The sequence below is a fragment of the Dendropsophus ebraccatus genome, chromosome 15 (genome assembly GCF_027789765.1).
Source record: "Dendropsophus ebraccatus isolate aDenEbr1 chromosome 15, aDenEbr1.pat, whole genome shotgun sequence".
NCBI classification, from domain to species: Eukaryota; Metazoa; Chordata; class Amphibia; order Anura; family Hylidae; genus Dendropsophus; species Dendropsophus ebraccatus.
This window is the reverse complement of record NC_091468.1, coordinates 3,189,539-3,211,316: the sequence shown is the minus strand read 5'-3', so window position 1 is coordinate 3,211,316 and position 21,778 is coordinate 3,189,539. Positions and strand designations below refer to the sequence as shown.

The 21,778-nt window shown below is 49.7% G+C and overlaps 1 protein-coding gene across 2 annotated transcripts in view; it reads right to left on the bottom strand.

Annotated features, from left to right (window-relative positions):
- MSH2 (mutS homolog 2) overlaps positions 1 to 17,506 on the bottom strand; it is a 94,327-nt gene extending 76,821 nt beyond the window's left edge. For both annotated transcript variants that reach the window (XM_069955523.1, XM_069955524.1), the window contains exons 1-6: positions 17,240 to 17,506; positions 14,922 to 15,076; positions 12,982 to 13,260; positions 11,289 to 11,435; positions 10,746 to 10,895; positions 5,330 to 5,463 (exon numbers count right to left, since the gene is read on the bottom strand). In XM_069955523.1, coding sequence (XP_069811624.1) covers positions 5,330 to 5,463; positions 10,746 to 10,895; positions 11,289 to 11,435; positions 12,982 to 13,260; positions 14,922 to 15,076; positions 17,240 to 17,447 — 1,073 coding nt within the window. In that variant the 5' untranslated portion in view covers positions 17,448 to 17,506. The remainder of the gene's footprint in view (positions 1 to 5,329; positions 5,464 to 10,745; positions 10,896 to 11,288; positions 11,436 to 12,981; positions 13,261 to 14,921; positions 15,077 to 17,239) is intronic.
- Positions 17,507 to 21,778: the final 4,272 nt, after the last annotated feature.

Here is a 21,778-nt window from a genome sequence, read left to right as displayed (position 1 = left end):
CATGGGCTGGGCCTGCACTATAGCTGGAGGTAGTGACCGTGCTGTATACAGGGCTGTGGCTGTACTATAGCTGGAGGTAGTGACCGTGCTGTATACAGGGCTGCACTATAGCTGGAGGTAGTGACCGTGCTGTATACAGGGCTGTGGCTGTACTATAGCTGGAGGTAGTGACCGTGCTGTATACAGGGCTGCACTATAGCTGGAGGTAGTGACCGTGCTGTATACAGGGCTGTGGCTGCACTATAGCTGGAGGTAGTGACCGTGCTGTATACAGGGCTGCACTATAGCTGGAGGTAGTGACCGTGCTGTATACAGGGCTGTGGCTGTACTATAGCTGGAGGTAGTGACCGTGCTGTATACAGGGCTGTGGCTGCACTATAGCTGGAGGTAGTGACCGTGCTGTATACAGGGCTGTGGCTGTACTATAGCTGGAGGTAGTGACCGTGCTGTATACAGGGATATGGCTGTACTATAGCTGGAGGTAGTGACCGTGCTGTATACAGGGCTGTGGCTGCACTATAGCTGGAGGTAGTGACCGTGCTGTATACAGGGCTGCACTATAGCTGGAGGTAGTGACCGTGCTGTATACAGGGCTGTGGCTGCACTATAGCTGGAGGTAGTGACCGAGCTGTATACAGGGCTGCACTATAGCTGGAGGTAGGGACCATGCTGTATACAGGGCTGTACTATAGCTGGAGGTAGTGACCGTGCTGTATACAGGGCTGCACTATAGCTGGAGGTAGTGACCGAGCTGTATACAGGGCTGCACTATAGCTGGAGGTAGTGACCGTGCTGTATACAGGGCTGCACTATAGCTGGAGGTAGTGACCGTGCTGTATACAGGGCTGTGGCTGCACTATAGCTGGAGGTAGTGACCGTGCTGTATACAGGGCTGTGGCTGCACTATAGCTGGAGGTAGTGACCGTGCTGTATACAGGGCTGTGGCTGCACTATAGCTGGAGGTAGTGACCGTGCTGTATACAGGGCTGTGGCTGCAGTATAGCTGGAGGTAGTGACCGTGCTGTATACAGGGCTGTACTATAGCTGGAGGTAGTGACCGAGCTGTATACAGGGCTGCACTATAGCTGGAGGTAGGGACCATGCTGTATACAGGGCTGTACTATAGCTGGAGGTAGTGACCGTGCTGTATACAGGGCTGCACTATAGCTGGAGGTAGTGACCGAGCTGTATACAGGGCTGCACTATAGCTGGAGGTAGTGACCGTGCTGTATACAGGGCTGTGGCTGCACTATAGCTGGAGGTAGGGACCATGCTGTATACAGGGCTGTGGCTGCACTATAGCTGGAGGTAGTGACCGTGCTGTATACAGGGCTGTGGCTGCACTATAGCTGGAGGTAGTGACCGTGCTGTATACAGGGCTGTGGCTGCAGTATAGCTGGAGGTAGTGACCGTGCTGTATACAGGGCTGTACTATAGCTGGAGGTAGTGACCGTGCTGTATACAGGGCTGTGGCTGCACTATAGCTGGAGGTAATGACCGTGCTGTATACAGGGCTGTGGCTGCACTATAGCTGGAGGTAGTGACCGTGCTGTATACAGGGCTGCACTATAGCTGGAGGTAGGGACCGTGCTGTATACAGGGCTGTGGCTGCACTATAGCTGGAGGTAGTGACCGTGCTGTATACAGGGCTGTACTATAGCTGGAGGTAGTGACCGTGCTGTATACAGGGCTGTGGCTGCACTATAGCTGGAGGTAGTGACCGTGCTGTATACAGGGCTGTGGCTGCACTATAGCTGGAGGTAGTGACCGAGCTGTATACAGGGATATGGCTGCACTATAGCTGGAGGTAGTGACCGTGCTGTATACAGGGCTGTGGCTGCACTATAGCTGGAGGTAGTGACCGTGCTGTATACAGGGCTGTGGCTGCACTATAGCTGGAGGTAGTGACCGTGCTGTATACAGGGCTGCACTATAGCTGGAGGTAGTGACCGTGCTGTATACAGGGCTGCACTATAGCTGGAGGTAGTGACCGTGCTGTATACAGGGATATGGCTGTACTATAGCTGGAGGTAGTGACCGTGCTGTATACAGGGCTGTGGCTGCACTATAGCTGGAGGTAGTGACCGTGCTGTATACAGGGCTGCACTATAGCTGGAGGTAGTGACCGTGCTGTATACAGGGCTGCACTATAGCTGGAGGTAGTGACCGTGCTGTATACAGGGATATGGCTGTACTATAGCTGGAGGTAGTGACCGTGCTGTATACAGGGCTGTGGCTGCACTATAGCTGGAGGTAGTGACCGTGCTGTATACAGGGATATGGCTGCACTATAGCTGGAGGTAGGGACCATCCAGTCACTTTCATTATTTAATGTTCCATCCTGATGTGGACTTCATCCTGGTTAGGGGCATATTGGCTTAAAGGGGTCCCCCATTCCCATCTTATCTTCTAGGGCTCATCAAGAAACATTCACTTTAGCAAACTTGTTATAAAGCCCAATAACGACTAAGCGGTATACCAGGGAGCCCTCATTTAGCAGATAATGAAACTGGTTTAAAGGGGGACTCTGGCGATGCCTAGTTCCTTCATGTACATCGGCCGACTCTATACACTGGAGACACCCGACCCCCCTCCTCCCAACATCGATGCGGCCAGACTTAAATCCAATGGAGACGCGTCTCTGAGCGGAGGAGATATTAATCCGGGGATCCGGGACCCTCTCCAGTGCATAGAGCCGGACGGGGCACATGAAGAAACCAGTGCCCATCACGCCAGTGACATCCCAGCGCTGGTGCAGACCAGGAAGTGGTCTGCACCACTTCCTTTAAAAAGTGGATTAAGAAGAAGACAACCTTTTCACGGCCGGAATTCCCCTTTATAAAGGCCAGCGATGAGCGAGCAAACGCCACCATGTTATACTACTACATATAATGCTACATAGAGAATTATTTGAGTGCACGATCAGTAGGACTGTGTGTTAGTCAGGGGTCTCTGGCGCTCATAACACAGGGGTCTTCTATGATGAGATCTTGTACGAGGCCTGGAGGGAACGCGGCTCCGCAGAACACAGGACGCAGCGGCGGCATTGTTATCAGGAGAAAGAAAGAAAGTGACAAACATCATAGAAGAGGCTCCCCCATTCAGAATACAGCCAAGGCCGGGCGGCTGCACGTGACTACACGGCCAGCCGGCGGTCCCACTACACGGCCAGCCGGCGGTCCCACTACACGGCCAGCCGGCGGTCCCACTACACGGCCAGCCGGCGCTCCCACTACACGGCCAGCCGGCGCTCCCACTACACGGCCAGCCGGCGCTCCCACTACACGGCCAGCCGGCGCTCCCACTACACGGCCAGCCGGCGCTCCCACTACACGGCCAGCCGGCGCTCCCACTACACGGCCAGCCGGCGCTCCCACTACACGGCCAGCCGGCGCTCCCACTACACGGCCAGCCGCCGCTCCCACTACACGGCCAGCCGCCGCTCCCACTACACGGCCAGCCGCCGCTCCCACTACACGGCCAGCCGCCGCTCCCACTACACGGCCAGCCGCCGCTCCCACTACACGGCCAGCCGCCGCTCCCACTACACGGCCAGCCGCCGCTCCCACTACACGGCCAGCCGCCGCTCCCACTACACGGCCAGCCGCCGCTCCCACTACAACGGCCAGCCGCCGCTCCCACTACACGGCCTGCCGCCGCTCCCACTACACGGCCAGCCGCCGCTCCCACTACACGGCCAGCCGCCGCTCCCACTACACGGCCAGCCGCCGCTCCCACTACACGGCCAGCCGCCGCTCCCACTACACGGCCAGCCGCCGCTCCCACTACACGGCCAGCCGCCGCTCCCACTACACGGCCAGCCGCCGCTCCCACTACACGGCCAGCCGCCGCTCCCACTACACGGCCAGCCGCCGCTCCCACTACTAGGCCAGCCGCCGGTCCCACTACACAAGGATCAGATTTAGAAGGCAAAGCGTTAGGCTGACAAAGCAAGTTTTACGATCGGCTTCTGAACTCCATCTTTGACTAACAAACCAATTGCTGGGACTTCAAAGCTCCGGGAGGCGTCAGAGCTCTTATAGATAATTCCTGCTTCATAGAGCGGTAGCGCGTACCTGGGTGTGAGGCCAAGAAATCCCGGCTGTGTCACTAACAAAACAAGCCGGCACCTACCCAGCCGTCAGCCTGCCCTTTATATACACCACTGATCTTATACACCTGTGCCAGGCCACTGCAGCTACAGACATGGCAGAATGGAGGGTTGTGGCCATGGCAGCCTCATCTGGCTAGGTAGCCGCTGTCAGCTTCGCCTGGAGGCAGTCAGTGGTATAAAAGCCGCCATCAGCTCTACGTGGTGGCAGTCAGTGATATACAGGTCGCTGTAAGACTACAATGATACTTTTCCACATTATCCCATCATACACTGATACAGTGATAAAATGTAAAAAAAAAAAAAAAAAAAAAAATTATATATATATATATATATATATATATATATATATATATATATATATTTATATATATATTTATTATATCCACACTGGTACCTCAGCTTAAGAGTAACTTGGTTTAAGAGCGTTTTGGTTTAAGAGCTCACAGTTTTTCAAAATAGTGACTTGGGGTAAGAGCATTGCTTTGGTGTAAGAGTTCCCTGTACTGGGTGGGAGGGGAGTGGGGGAGGGTCAGGGTCTGCATAGCGGGGTCTACAGCCCTGTACTCTGACCCAGGAAGTCTCCCTCATCTTCCATCATAGCAGATCACTTCAGGCTGGGGCTTACATCAGGGGACAGGACTGTGGGGGTAATCTCTCCATAGCTGTAACCCCTCTCTCCCCGGACAGAGAGCGCTGCATGTATGTGCCCACATCTGCCCTGCTCATTCCTTCCTGCTCCCTGCAGTCTCTGTCCGCCCTTGTGTTTCCCATCCTCTCCATTACTGTACAGTAACTTATAATATCACAGATTCTGCTGTTTCTCATTGTTTCATCTCTTCTACTTGTTATTCATAATAATAATCAGTATATTTGGGGGGTGGAATCAATTGTCTGCAGATCAATGATTTCTTATAGGAAAAATTTGCTTTGGTATAAGAGTGGATTTGGATTACAAAGCACCGTACCGGAATGGATTATACTCGTAATCCAATATATGTGTGTATATTATATACATACACACACACTAGAGATGTCTGGCAGCGGCTCTCTGTCTCTGCTAAGCATACACATGTATAGGGGAAGGTCTGTGGTCACCTCTAGGGTCCTCACTACATAGACCACCATTACCTGATCTCATACAATCACTTTCAGATATAAGCCAATAATGTGAGTGGTTGATGTCAGATGTAACACACACTCCTCCCGACCACTCACCTCTCCTCAATCCTGTTCTTGTCCATCAGGGGTTGTTTCAGCCACTGGTTGACCAGTCTTTGCCCCTGAGGAGTCTTACACCTGTTTAACAATCCGGCCAGTGACTGCGTTCCACTAGCGTCCTCTGCTGCGCCCTGAGGAAGATGGAAGAGAACATTCAGATTTCTATATAAAAGCAGCAACCGAGGATTTACAGAGCCAAGGATTATAACACCAGCATGAGCCCTTCCCTGCAGAAACAACGCCCGCAGCTTGGATGGGACCTCGCAGCTCAGTTCCATTGAAGTGAATGGACTATTAGGTGCTTTTCTGAATAGCCGGGATATCATTGGTTTTACAATGATGCTATTTTATATGTTAAAGTCTGTTGTTGTGTAAAATTAGGGTACCACTTTAAATCACCTTCCTGAGGGAGAGCAAGTCGGCCCCGACACCTTATAGCTGCCAGGCACAACTCTCCAACACTGTGCCGGGCAGGTAGCCTGACTACATGCCGTCCATGCTGTGCCCGGCCTCACGAGACAGCTCATTCTCCCTTTAAGGATTCCCCTTGGATCTCAATGTTCCAGGCAGTGAACACCGAGGAGGAGGAGGTGGCAGCCATGCGAGTGTCGGCAGCTTCCACAACACATTATGTGGTGTGAATAATTTATGAAATGTTCATGGAAAACGGGAACATGGGAGCGGCCACACGTACACATTGTAGAGATGGTTATGACACCGGCTCCTCCAACCTTCCGGCTCTCCCTGGCATCTGCAGTAATGACGCCTGTGGGTTATAGCTAGAGATGAGCGGACCTGGAGCAGCTGGAGTCCATACAAACCCGAACGTTCGGCATTTGATTAGCGGTGGCTGCTGAAGTTGGATAAAGCCCTAAGGCTATGTGGAAATAATGGATATAGTCATTGGCTGTATCCATGTTTTCCAGACAACCTTAGAGCTTTATCCAAGTTCAGCAGCCCCAGCTAATCAAATACCGAACGTTCGGGTTCGGATGGACTCCAGCTGCTCCAGGGTCGCTGATCTCTAGTTATAGCTATTGGTTTCTTCTTCTCTGATTATCTGGATATTATTATGGTTAATGTCAATGGTTTCTCTGATTGTATTCCAGGGTTCATACCGTCCACTAGTGGTTCTTAGCGGAGGTCACACACCCCGGCAGCCAGCGTCACCATCACAGGTCAGGTCTGCTTTCTCGGTCTCAACTCTCTTAAATCTTACGGAGAAGAGAAATGGCTTCTTTACCCACCATCACCCTCCCTGGCTCTTATCAGCTAGAAAATCCATTCAGCTGCAGGGAGCTCGGCCGTGTCTGAACAAGTCAGCAACTACAGAAGCAAAAAAAGAAACGCCTCCGATTGTGGATGGAAGCCGCTCTTCACATACATAATGCACATGGCAGCAGATCTCTGACTCTACAGCTATAGAATTATCCCCCCCCCCAGCCACTGACTACAGCTACAGATATAGGACTATCCCCCCATCCGCTGACCACGGTTACAGCTATAGGACTATCCCCAGCCACTGACTGCGGCTACAGCTATAGGACTATTCCCCCCCAGCCACTGACTACAGCTACAGCTATAGGACTATCCCCCCCCCCCAGCCACTGACTGCGGCTACAGCTATAGGACTAATAACCCCCACCCCCCACTGACTGCGGCTACAGCTATAGGACTAATAACCCCCACCCCCCACTGACTGCGGCTACAGCTATAGGACTAATAACCCCCACCCCCCACTGACTGCGGCTACAGCTATAGGACTAATAACCCCCACCCCCCACTGACTGCGGCTACAGCTATAGGACTAATAACCCCCACCCCCCACTGACTGCGGCTACAGCTATAGGACTAATAACCCCCACCCCCCACTGACTGCGGCTACAGCTATAGGACTAATACCCCCCAGCCACTGACCGCGGCTACAGCTATAGGACTAATACCCCCCCCCCCCACTGACCGCGGCTACAGCTATAGGACTAATACCCCCCCCCCCCCCACTGACTGTGGCTACAGCTATAGGACTATTCCCCCCCCCCCAGCCACTGACCGCGGCTACAGCTATAGGACTAATACCCCCCCCCCACTGACTGTGGCTACAGCTATAGGACTATTCCCCCCCCCCCAGCCACTGACTGCGGCTACAGCTATAGGACTAATAACCCCCACCCCCCACTGACTGTGGCTACAGCTATAGGACTATTCCCCCCCCCCCAGCCACTGACTGTGGCTACAGCTATAGGACTAATACTGAAGACAAAGCACTAGTAAGTATGCAAAAGGGGGCAATGGCACACCAATTGAAAATGAAAATATCTTTATTTAACAAATCATGAAATATGAAGGAAAAACACTTGAAAAAAAAGTTAAAAACACTTAAAAAACAGAACAAGAGACCATGATTGTAATCATGTGCTCAAGGCCAATAGTGGAGAACAATATACTCCAGGTGAAGGTCTCAAACCCCATCCAACAACAATATGTAAGTCCCTTATCACCACAGAAAAAACGATCTCAGATGAATACATATATGTACAAATAAAGTGCAAATGCATGAAAGATGGATCAGATCGAAAATGATAATGAAAAATTATGTGGCAAGCACAAAAAAACAAACATGCAACACCTTCCTCAGGGAAGTCCTGGGAGCAGGACGGAACGCGTGGGACATCATTGGGCCATAGTTATTGGTTACTTGCCTCTCCCCCCCCCCCCCCCCCTTCACGACATTTCTTCTTGATCTCTTGTACCCCATTTCATCTAGGTGTTGCATGTTTGTTTGTTTTTTTGTGCTTGCCACATAATTTTTCATTATCATTTTCGATCTGATCCATCTTTCATGCATTTGCACTTTATTTGTACATATATGTATTCATCTGAGATCGTTTTTTCTGTGGTGATAAGGGACTTACATATTGTTGTTGGATGGGGTTTGAGACCTTCACCTGGAGTATATTGTTCTCCACTATTGGCCTTGAGCACATGATTACAATCATGGTCTCTTGTTCTGTTTTTTAAGTGTTTTTAACTTTTTTTCAAGTGTTTTTCCTTCATATTTCATGATTTGTTAAATAAAGATATTTTCATTTTCAATTGGTGTGCCATTGCCCCCTTTTGCATACTTACTAGTGCTTTGTCTTCAGTATTCTGTGTGGTGTGCGGGCTCTGTGCACCCACCTCTCTTACTGTTATTTATGTGTGTTTTGAAAATTTAGAGTAGTGCATCTCCAGCTTTTGTTTTTCTATAGGACTAATACCCCCCCCCCCCCCACTGACTACAGCTACAGATATAGGACTATCCCCCCATCCGCTGAACACGGTTACAGCTATAGGACTATCCCCAGCCACTGACTACAGCTACAGCTATAGGACTAATACCCCCCCCCACCCCCACTGACTACGGATACAGATATAGGACTATCCCCCCATCCGCTGAACACTGTTACAGCTATAGGACTCTCGCCAACCACTGACTGCGGCTACAGCTATAGGACTAATACCCCCACACACACACTGACCGCGGCTACAGCTATAGGAATAATACCCCGCCCCCATCCCTCACTGACTGTGGCTACAGCTATAGGACTATCCCCCCCCCCCCCCAGCCACTGACTGCGGCTACAGCGATAGGACTATCCCCCCCCCCCAGCCACTGACTACAGCTACAGCTATAGGACTATCCCCCCCAGCCACTGACTGCGGCTACAGCTATAGGACTATCCCCCCCAGCCACTGACTGTGGCTACAGCTATAGGACTATCCCCCCCAGCCACTGACTGCGGCTACAGATATAGGACTAATACCCCCACACACACACTGACTGCGGCTACAGCTATAGGACTATTCCCCCCCAGCCACTGACTGCGGCTACAGCTATAGGACTATCCCCCCCAGCCACTGACTGCAGCTACAGCTATAGGACCATCCCCCCCCCCCAGCCACTGACTGCGGCTACAGCTATAGGACTATCCCCCCCCCCCCCCCAGCCACTGACTGCGGCTACAGCTATAGGACTATCCCCCCCAACCACTGACTGCGGCTACAGCTATAGGACTATTCCCAGCTGCACTTTCCTGGCACTACAGTTCTAGTTTTTTCTGCAGAGAATCAGGAAAATAATTCTGATCTCACCGACCCCTTTACCAGCAAGAGGCGGCAACTACTTATGCTGTGGCTGACCGCCAGAGACGAGCGGAGGAGTCTAGCAGCTGCCTATGGTCACGGGCAGCTGAAGAGGTCAGTGGGATAAGGGGCCGGCGTCGTACTAACATTATGATCCTAAAGCCCAACTAGCTTCACCGCAATAACACACAATACTATACGAGACCTGACAAACAAAGGTGGGGCTCCAACGTTCATCTACTGCTTCCGCTATAAACTACTGTGAACACACACGTATCCCTCAGTATTACAACAAAAACAAGACGAGACAAAGCTTCACCTAAGTTCTTGCAGTATATAAAGGGAAGGGAAGCATTCCTGCACATATCGCTATCTGGGCCTCCCTCCCCCCTCCTACACCATGGAGAGGCCTGCCGGGACCTGCTGATCACATCAAAGCATTCCTCTATCTGGATGCTGCCCGATGCTCCGGAGTCCTCCACCCACAGCGGCTGCCGGATACAATAACCTGGGATAGCTGAACAGGTTCATAGGGCTGGTAATGACCATGGTAGGATACATGGATACATGGTAGGCTCTATTCACATCATGGAGTCCTGAAGTCCCACAAAGCATGGACGGAGCAGCAGTGCAGCATGCACACCATCCCTACACATGAATGGAGCAGCATGCACACTATCCCTACTGATCCCTCCATACACATGAATGTTTGGCTAATGGTAAGCTGCTGCCAGAAAGCTCTAGCTGTGGCTTATCTCTCTGAGAACAAAAGGATTGGCAACTGAAATACAAAACGTAAATGAAACTCACGGTGACAAAGCAGCTTACAAAAGACTAAAAGCCATATTACACGGGACGATTATCGTCGAAAAAATTGTTATATTGTTCAAATCGGTTTGGGTGAATGCAGCCAGTGATCGAAAAATCATGTGTGTGTTTTGAGCTGAACCTAAAATCATTCTTATTTGTTTGCTGTAATTCCACATTTGTTCAATTGTTTAGTGTAAATCCACATCGTTCCTTCATTTTCTGGGATCAGATGGAGGAAATGAGTCGAGTAACGACTGTCGTTTTGTGTAACATGGGGAACGATTTCAGGTGGATCTCGTTTGTGACTGTTTATCGTTAAAAATTGCTTTGTCTAACAGGACGGGGCAGAAATAACAGAAATTGTGGTGTCTGAATCACTGGCGGACGTTGTGGTATTCAGCCATCGGCCACACTCCCCTATTACATGCGGGAGTTATAGTATATTAAACTACATTGTTTACTTTCATCGCTTGACACTTACAGGAAAGAGATTCAGTGCACCGACTGCAGCCGTATCTAATCTCATGTACTGGTTCAGGTCAAAGCTGGTCAACACAAACTGTCCGAAGTTCCCCTCATCCGATAGGAGCTCCAGATACTTCATCACTGCAGACAGGGAGGACATTGCCACCTAGGATTACAGGAGAGAAGTAATAGGCATCACGCTGGGAAAAAACCACCAATAGTCAGTCACTAGCAGGTATATATGCACATCTGTGCGGCAGTAAGGTGTAGCCTCCCTGCTCTCCATCCCCTGCTGTAATGTCCCCTGTACACAGCTGTATCTGTGCGGCAGTAAGGTGTAGCCTCCCTGCTCTCCATCCCCTGCTGTAATGTCCCCTGTACACAGCTGTATCTGTGCGGCAGTAAGGTGTAGCCTCCCTGCTCTCCATCCCCTGCTGTAATGTCCCCTGTACACAGCTGTATCTGTGCGGCAGTAAGGTGTAGCCTCCCTGCTCTCCATCCCCTGCTGTAATGTCCCCTGTACACATCTGTATCTGTGCGGCAGTAAGGTGTAGCCTACCTGCTTCTCCATCTCTGGTAACGCTGCACTAGTGATTTGTTCTCCCTTCTTTGCTTTGAGCAATCTGTTCAGATCTTGGACACAATCCTTTGTGGTGAATTCTGACTTTTTCCTGTCAGTGATCAGAATCCCGCCTCGCTGAACGATCTACGAGCAACAATGAATGAAAAATAAAGATCAGGAATAAACTTCTGTCAGTGTGTAAATGTGACCTAAGCAGCTCATGGAAATGTGTACGGGTCGGGAGATCTCACACACACTACCCACATGCCTGCCTTACCTTCTCCATGTCTCCGGCAGCTCATGGACATGTGTGTGTACGTGTGTGTGTACGTGTGTGTGTGTGTGTGTGTACGTGTGTGTGTGTGTGTGTGTACGTGTGTGTGTGTGTGTGTGTACGTGTGTGTGTGTGTGTGTACGTGTGTACGTGTGTGTACGTGTGTGTACGTGTGTACGTGTGTGTGTACGTGTGTGTACGTGTGTACGTGTGTGTGTGTACGTGTGTGTGTGTACGTGTGTGTGTGTGTGTACGTGTGTGTGTGTACGTGTGTGTGTGTACGTGTGTGTGTGTACGTGTGTGTGTGTGTGTACGTGTGTGTGTGTACGTGTGTGTGTGTACGTGTGTGTGTGTACGTGTGTGTGTGTACGTGTGTGTGTGTACGTGTGTGTGTGTACGTGTGTGTGTGTGTGTACGTGTGTGTGTGTACGTGTGTGTGTGTGTGTACGTGTGTGTGTGTGTGTACGTGTGTACGTGTGTACGTGTGTGTGTGTACGTGTGTGTGTGTACGTGTGTGTGTGTGTGTACGTGTGTGTGTGTACGTGTGTGTGTGTGTGTACGTGTGTGTGTGTGTGTGTGTACGTGTGTGTGTGTGTGTGTACACGTGTGTGTGTGTGTGTGTACGTGTGTGTGTGTGTACGTGTGTACGTGTGTGTGTGTGTGTGTACGTGTGTGTGTGTGTGTGTGTACGTGTGTGTGTGTGTGTGTACGTGTGTGTGTGTGTGTGTGTACGTGTGTACGTGTGTGTGTGTGTGTGTACGTGTGTGTGTGTGTGTGTACGTGTGTACGTGTGTGTGTGTGTGTACGTGTGTGTGTGTGTGTGTACGTGTGTGTGTGTGTGTACACGTGTGTGTGTGTGTGTACGTGTGTGTGTGTGTGTGTACGTGTGTGTGTGTGTGTGTACGTGTGTGTGTGTGTGTGTACGTGTGTGTGTGTGTGTGTACGTGTGTGTGTGTGTGTGTACAGGCTGCTCTTTCCCCATGACTCCGGCAGCTCATGGACGCGTGTATGTGTGTGCTTGTATATATGTATGTATGTATGTATGTATGCTGCTCTCACACATTAGCCACATACCCGTCTTACTTTCTCCATGTCTCCAGCAGCTCATGGACGTATGTATGTATGTATGTATGTATGTATGTATGTATGTATGTATGTATGTAGGCTGCTCACACACATTAGCCACATACCAGTCTTACTTTCCTCATGTCTCCAGCAGCTCATGGACGCGTGTATGTGTGTGCTTGTATATATGTATGTATGTAGGCTGCTCACACACATTAGCCACATACCTGTCTTACTTTCCCCATGTCTCCAGCAGCTCGTGTGTGTGTGTGTGTGTGTGTGTGTGTGTGTGTGTGTGTGTGTGTGTGTGTATGTATGTATATAGGCTGCTCACACACATCAGCCACATACCTGTCTTACTTTCCCCATGTCTCCGGTGGAGTCTCCTCCAGGCATCACACACTCCTTTGGTCCGATCTGAACCAATAAAGCTTCTAGATTTGAGAACTGGTCATTATCTGGAAATTCGCACACACCGAGCTTCCTGGATGTGGAATCGACAAAACCAACACCGACCCTTCTCTGTCCTTCAGAGCTGACCAGCCGGACCCCGACAACCCCGACAGCTGAGGACATGTCACTGTTACCGAAGAGAATCTCCTCAAACTGCGACAGGTTTCCTGGTGAGGCCTGAGAGAAGAACAGAAAATTATACAATGTCACATGAGGTGATGATCGGTAGTGTCAGACACTAAAGTGTTAAAGGGGTATTCCTCTGCCCATGGTGAGACTAACTATTCCTTCCATACTTATTATCTGTTCAGTCTCCTTCCCCCAATTCTGGGCTGCTGCTTTCTGCTGAAGATACAGAAATCTGTGTGAGCTTTGCCCTGTCTCTGCCTCCTCCTCCCCCCTCCCTTCTGAGATGGCTGATGTAAACAAGTCCCTGGCCGGCTGTAGCTGTAACATTGTAGCTTCTTTGTAATGCTGAGAGGGTTAAAGACAGTGAGGTCATCTGCAACTTGACCTCAGAATAACCCTCCCAGCATTACAAAGAAGCTACAATGTTGCAGATACAGCCGGCCAGGGACTTGTTTACATCAGTCGTCTCAGAAGAGAGGGGGAGGAGGGGGGAGACAGAGAGAAAAGCTCACACACAGATTTTTGGGTTTTCAGCAGAAAGAAGCAGCTGAGAACTGGGGAAAGGAGACTGAATAGATGATTACAAGTATGGAAGGTTCAGGTATTGCAATACTCAATGATTCCTATAGAAATTAGTCATCTGTGTTCCTAATTTGTATGATAAAATGTAAACGTCATATGTTTACATGCCTAATGTATCTTTACAGATTGCTACTACTCTTCAGCTTCTCCCTCCTAGTCTCCTTTCTGTAACTCCCTTCCTCAATTTATTGAAAGGTTAATAAAAGCAGAATATAAAAAAACAACAAAGGGCAGCAACATGTGAAACGTTATGTTTGAGTGGAGTACCCCTTTAAAATCAGTCTTCTACTTTCAGGTATAGAGCCATGCTCACACGCACTGCAGAACATTCTGTGACGGTCACAATAACTTCTTAGGCTGGGTTCACACTGCATTTTGGAATCAGTTAAAAAAAAAAAAAAAAAAAAAAAACGGATTGCAAAAAAACGAATGCATTTGTGTTTGCATTTGATCCGTTTTTCCGTTAACTTCCATTATAAATAAACAGATCAAAACGGACGGTTTTTGTTGTTGTTTTTTTTAACATACACAAAAACGCAGACGACCTCATTTTCGTGTCGAAAGGGATCAGTTTTGATTTTTTTTTTTTTTTAAAATGGAGTTCAATGGAAAAACGGATCAAAACTGATGCACACAGACACACGCATCAGTTTTTCCACCCAAAAACTGATGAAAATAACAGATTGCAAAAACGTAGTGTGAACCCAGCCTAATTCTGTACACTGCTTGTATTAGCAGTTACAGTAGAGATGAAGGAGCAGAGCGCGCGGCTGCAGAGCATGTCGGCGGGGGGGGGGGAATCAGCACCCAGACCCCCACCCATACTCTCTTCTGACATGTTGCTATGACATGTAAGGAGTTTTTTAAATGATGATTACAGTGGTTTATAGGCAATCTAGGACACAACAGCCAGCAGACCGACGCTATTGTTATCGGGATTTTAGGTCATGCTTTAAATGAACGATTTCACACTGTGCATGTCGGCTGATCATTGATTTAAAACACGACTTATTACACAAAGTGATTAACAGCCGGAACGGTGAAGTAGGAGGGATAATGGCTTTGTGTAATAGGACCCGTGTTATGGGGCGCACAGGAAGCATGCACAGAGCCCCCCAGGTCAGCACCTTGTACGCCAGGTACCAGTCATTGTCCTTGGAGGATTTGCTTCCAGACTTGTTCTTATAAACTTCAACTCGATACTGACGAACAAGAAGAAGATCCCGAACCACCGACTCGAAGTTCATCTTACTGAGGACCACCCCCTCCAGCTTCTTGCTTCCTAGAGGGAATAAAAGCAAATAGAGTTACAAAATGATCTTGTAAGTGTCTTGGTTCCTGTCCGGTATCAGCTACAAGTCTGGGAGTGAGCAGATAACACAGGACCAGGCCGGGTGGAAGGTATGGAGCCTTTACACACACAGATTATTGAAGCCAAAGCCGGGAATGGATTTGAAAAGAGGCTTCATATTTATAGTCTGTTCCTGGCTTTGGCTTCAGATATCTGTCAGATAATTCTCTCTTTTTAAAGGCCCCCTTGGACAACTCTTACAATACTTATAATACAGAACCTGCCCGCACTCACACCAATGGCTGAAATCTGTCAGATCCCGGCGGCCACACGGGGTACTACATAACACTGCTGTATGAGACCTCACCCAACCCTTGTATACAGACGTCTGGCAGCGTCCAGGATCTCTGCTGGCAGTCACTGAACGGAAGGCAATACAGTTTATATGCAGAGGATGACGATTCGTCATGGTCACACAGGTCAGGGAATGTCTATAGAGGCAATCTGCGGCACAACTACAACTCCCAGCAGACCCTGGTAGCACATATGCGTATATGTGTGGCCTCCAGCTTATGCCTACATACAATACCCAGCATGCACTGTCAGCCTGTGGCTGCATACTGGGGGTTGTAGCTGCAGCACATGTGGGGCCCCCCGGGTGTATCCGCCCCTGTACTGTATGTGGGCCCCCCCCCCCCCGGGTGTATCCGCCCCTGTACTGTATGTGGGCCCCCCCCCCCGGGTGTATCCGCCCCTGTACTGTATGTGGCCCCCGGGTGTATCCGCCCCTGTACTGTATGTGGGCCCCCGGGTGTATCCGCCCCTGTACTGTATGTGGGCCCCCCCCCCCCGGGTGTATCCGCCCCTGTACTGTATGTGGGCCCCCCCCGGGTGTATCCGCCCCTGTACTGTATGTGGGCCCCCCCCGGGTGTATCCGCCCCTGTACTGTATGTGGGGCCCCCCCCGGGTGTATCCGCCCCTGTACTGTATGTGGGGCCCCCCCCGGGTGTATCCGCCCCTGTACTGTATGTGGGCCCCCCCCCGGGTGTATCCGCCCCTGTACTGTATGTGGGCCCCCCCCGGGTGTATCCGCCCCTGTACTGTATGTGGGGCCCCCCCCCGGGTGTATCCGCCCCTGTACTGTATGTGGGGCCCCCCCCGGGTGTATCCGCCCCTGTACTGTATGTGGCCCCCGGGTGTATCCGCCCCTGTACTGTATGTGGGCCCCCGGGTGTATCCGCCCCTGTACTGTATGTGGGCCCCCGGGTGTATCCGCCCCTGTACTGTATGTGGGGCCCCCCGGGTGTATCCGCCCCTGTACTGTATGTGGGCCCCCCCGGGTGTATCCGCCCCTGTACTGTATGTGGGCCCCCGGGTGTATCCGCCCCTGTACTGTATGTGGGGCCCCCCGGGTGTATCCGCCCCTGTACTGTATGTGGGCCCCCCCGGGTGTATCCGCCCCTGTACTGTATGTGGGCCCCCCCGGGTGTATCCGCCCCTGTACTGTATGTGGCCCCCCCCGGGTGTATCCGCCCCTGTACTGTATGTGGGCCCCCCCGGGTGTATCCGCCCCTGTACTGTATGTGGGCCCCCCCGGGTGTATCCGCCCCTGTACTGTATGTGGGCCCCGGGTGTATCCGCCCCTGTACTGTATGTGGCCCCCGGGTGTATCCGCCCCTGTACTGTATGTGGCCCCCCCCCCCCGGGTGTATCCGCCCCTGTACTGTATGTGGCCCACGGGTGTATCCGCCCCCGTACTGTATGTGGCCCCCGGGTGTATCCGCCCCTGTACTGTATGTGGCCCCCGGGTGTATCCGCCCCTGTACTGTATGTGGCCCCCGGGTGTATCCGCCCCTGTACTGTATGTGGCCCACGGGTGTATCCGCCCCCGTACTGTATGTGGCCCCCGGGTGTATCCGCCCCTGTACTGTATGTGGCCCCCGGGTGTATCCGCCCCTGTACTGTATGTGGCCCCCGGGTGTATCCGCCCCTGTACTGTATGTGGCCCCCGGGTGTATCCGCCCCTGTACTGTATGTGGCCCACGGGTGTATCCGCCCCCGTACTGTATGTGGCCCCCGGGTGTATCCGCCCCTGTACTGTATGTGGCCCCCGGGTGTATCCGCCCCTGTACTGTAAGTGTGAGGGTCTGCACCTGATCCCAGGTACTTGATGACCCCATTGGTCTTGAACACTTCCTTGGCGGCAAATAAGGCGTCGCTGCCGTGCACCGTGTAGTAATCGCTCCGGTCAAACACTCGCACTGTGGTGTCCGGCTTCTCCGCCATGGAGCGGTAGAAGCTGATGAAGCCGCTCTCCGCCGCGCTGTCCATACACAGCTTCTCTTTCGGCTGCACGGCCATGCTGGAATCTCCCGCCAACACTGCACAACAGCAACACAGGATGACAGGACGTAAGAAGAGCCGCGTCGCCAGGCAACGACGTCAATACGTGGTCAGGTGATCGTACGCTAGCGGAACGTCACATGGTACGCTCTGGGCGCCATGTTGGTTGAGGCAGAAGTAGTGACGTTTCTGCACACAGCTAATATCATGCAGATTATAAATCCTGTGTAGAGTCGCCCACAGCAACCAATCAGATTCCTGCTTTAATTTTTCAGAGGCCTTTTCAAAAATGAAAGCGGAAATCTGATTGGTTGCTATGGGCGGCGTTTTCTTTACACAAGGTGTGATAAATCCCCCTCACACACAGGCTGAGGGTGACAGGTGGTGTAGGTGTGTCTGCCTCCAGCTAAACTGCAGGTAAGTTATTAGGTAATAGTGCGCGGTAAGTGGCCGCACGTGGCGACGACCATGCAGAATGTGCCGCCCAATGGTTTCCTCACAGATCCAGCCTGCAGTTTATATGGCTGAGCCGCTTACAGAGCCGCCATGTGCAGAGCGGAGGTCACCGGACACATTCAGGGGCAGAAGCTCAGGGGTCACAGTCTCTGACACCCCAACAACGATGTAAGCCCCTAGCAGTGCCGCCTGCCTTCACAGACATCGCTAATACAATGGGGTGCTCCATGGAGATCCCCGCAACCACCACATGACCTTACACAGCGGGGTCACCGAGTGCAGAGGTCACCAGAACCCTCCTGACTGCACCGCTGCAAAGACCAAAGCCCAGCACAGAGCCGCCCTGTAGGGGGCATCAGGGCTGGGGGGTCTGTAAGCCGCAGCTCCCACTCCTGAATTTTATCAGGGACCGACTCAAACGCCTTAATAAATGGCTGGTCAGGCACCAGGGGAGTTATTTACCAGCTCCGAAACAAACTGCCAAATAGTCACCGACCACCCTTATCTAATGGGGCCAGTGCTTTATTACTGATATACTCCCCCGACCACCCTTATCTAATGGGGCCAGTGCTTTATTACTGATATACTCCCCCGACCACCCTTATCTAATGGGGCCAGTGCTTTATTACTGATATACTCCCCCGACCACCCTTATGTAATGGGGCCAGTGCTTTATTACTGATATACTCCCCCGACCACCCTTATGTAATGGGGCCAGTGCTTTATTACTGATATACTCCCCCGACCACCCTTATGTAATGGGGCCAGTGCTTTATTACTGATATATTCCCCGACCACCCTTATCTAATGGGGCCAGTGCTTTATTACTGATATACTCCCCCGACCACCCTTATCTAATGGGGCCAGTGCTTTATTACTGATATACTCCCCCGACCGGGCCAGTGCTTTATTACTGATATACTCCCCCGACCACCCTTATGTAATAGGGCCAGTGCTTTATTACTGATATACTCCCCCGACCACCCTTATCTAATGGGGCCAGTGCTTTATTACTGATATACTCCCCCGACCACCCTTATCTAATGGGGCCAGTGTCCTATTACTGATATATTCCCCGACCACCCTTATCTAATGGCGCCAGTGCTTTATTACTGATATATTCCCGACCACCCTTATCTAATGGGGCCAGTGTCCTATTGGTAAAAAGTGGAAGTCCACAGCTCCAAGTAAAATGTAAAGTCTTTATTTAGAAATCCTCTTAAAATCCAAACATAACAATAAAAAACACGCCGACGCGTTTCAGGACACTGGTCCCTTAATCATGGCAAATTTATACTGAATATTACAAGCTTTTATAAGAGGATATGACCAGTATGTTACAAGGGATACGCCCCCCAAAAGGGAGGAGAAAAACATCACATGATGCTAACAGGTGTGTGCTAATAGTTGAATTAAACACATTTATACAACTTATATACAATATAAATATATACAAGAGTAAATTACAAATGCCAAAAAAAAAAAAAAAAAAAAAAAAATTTCTACACCATTTAGCCCACAATATAAAACTATTTGCAACATTGTTCGTAAATATATACCTTGGTTATATCAGGATGCTACATGCGAAACCATTCTATCTACAGGGATTAAATGTGTAGCTCGTAGAGGGGTTACTTTGGGCAATGTCCTCTCGCCGAGTGTACTTCCAGAGAACAAGCCAGTCAGCCAAACATGGTTACATATTCTAGGCTGCCATAAGTGTGCTTTATCTCGTTGTCCCTTATGTTGTTTTATTACTAATCAGTCTGTTTTTTGTTCTATTGCGACCGGCATTTCTTACCCTATTAAATCCTTTCTCAATTGCAATTCTACCTTTGTGATCTATCTGGCGGAATGTAGACAATGTCGATTGCAATATGTGGGTTCCACAAAACGTAAGCTAAAAACCAGATTTGCTGAACATCTTTCTGATGCGGTTTCTGTACGTACTCGCACATCCAGCAAGTCTATGTCTGGTTTGTCCAAGCATTTTGCTGAAGTGCATGGGGGCGTGTGCAGTAGTCTGTCCATGTGTGCTATCGAGCAAGTCCGTCCACCCTTGAGAGGTGGTGACCTTGTTCACACACTGAGAAAGCGAGAGGCGTTTTGGATTTTGCGGTTATGTACACGCATTCCCCAGGGTCTTAATTACAGAAATGATCTCTCCTTCATTTATTAGACCACTTTTTTTTTTTTTTTTTTTTTTTTTGTAAGAAGGGGAAAAAAGAGAAAAGAAAGGGGGAAGGAAAGGAAGAAAGAAGGAAAGAAAAAGAGGAAAAAAAAAAAAAGAAAGGAAGAGAAAAAAAAATGTAAATTTTTTATTTTTTTTTTGTATGTAATTTACTCTTGTATATATTTATATTGTATATAAGTTGTATAAATGTGTTTAATTCAACTATTAGCACACACCTGTTAGCATCATGTGATGTTTTTCTCCTCCCTTTTGGGGGGCGTATCCCTTGTAACATACTGGTCATATCCTCTTATAAAAGCTTGTAATATTCAGTATAAATTTGCCATGATTAAGGGACCAGTGTCCTGAAACGCGTCGGCGTGTTTTTTTATTGTTATGTTTGGATTTTAAGAGGATTTCTAAATAAAGACTTTACATTTTACTTGGAGCTGTGGACTTCCACTTTTTACCTATTGCCACCGGAAAATGGCCCGGATCTCTGTTTCCTTCCACCTGCTCCAGACGTAATTGAGGACCAGCACCACTGACTATTGCACACATGGTGAGCTGATTTGCTTCTCTACATTCCCAGTGTCCTATTACTGATATATTCCCTGACCACCCTTATGTAATAGGGCCAGTGTCCTATTACTGATATATCCCCCGACCACCCTTATGTAATAGGGCCAGTGCTTTATTACAGATATATTCCCCGACCACCCTTATCTAATGGGGCCAGTGCTTTATTACGGATATATTCCCTGACCACCCTTATCTAATAGGCCCAGTGCTTTATTACAGATATATTCCCCGACCACCCTTATCTAATAGGCCCAGTGCTTTATTACAGATATATTCCCCGACCACCCTTATCTAATAGAGTCAGTGCTTCATTGCTGATATATTCTGTTAAGGTTAAATTTTGATGTTGACATGACTCTATGGAGAGAAGTCACTACCCAGGTATAGGATGGTTTCAGATTGGAGTTAGCAGCTGCAGTTCTGCTTACAATTAAATATCACAGACATCTGATGTACGTATCAGTAATGTATGTTTGGGAAGCGCCGCCTTTATTAATTGTGTTAACTTTTATAGACAGAATATGGGGCGGTACTACTCATGTGCAGTGTATTTATATGAAATATACAAACATTCAATACAGGCAGGGTCTCATGTCACAAGACACATACATGTCACACTGATAGGTCAGTCCATAGATGGTAGCATGGTTTCCTGTCCTGCGCAGTCAGGCTGGCACAATGTATTGGTTACTATAGATTGTTTATATATCAGTGTCTCTCTTGCTTCTATATTGTGACTGCAATAATAAGTTCAAGGAGCTGTGCGCATTGGTCTGCTGCCAGCATTCCTTTCCTTCTTCCAGATCATCTTTCTGTTACCCTCTGATCACCTTCAGAGGCCTATATATATATATATATATATATATATATATATATATATATATATATATCTTTGTTTGTAGTCCCACAGGTACGGTGCAAGTAGGTAAAATCACATCACCTAGCCTTATAAATTCCCCCTGACCACCCTTCTGTAATAGGACCAGTGCTGTATTACTGATATATTCCCCGACCACCCTTATGTAATAGGACCAGTGCTGTATTACTGATATATTCCCGATATACTGATCGTTCCATGTAATACCACCCTTATACCTGCAAGAGGGAGGGTGGCCACCAACTACTCTGCTTTACTGCT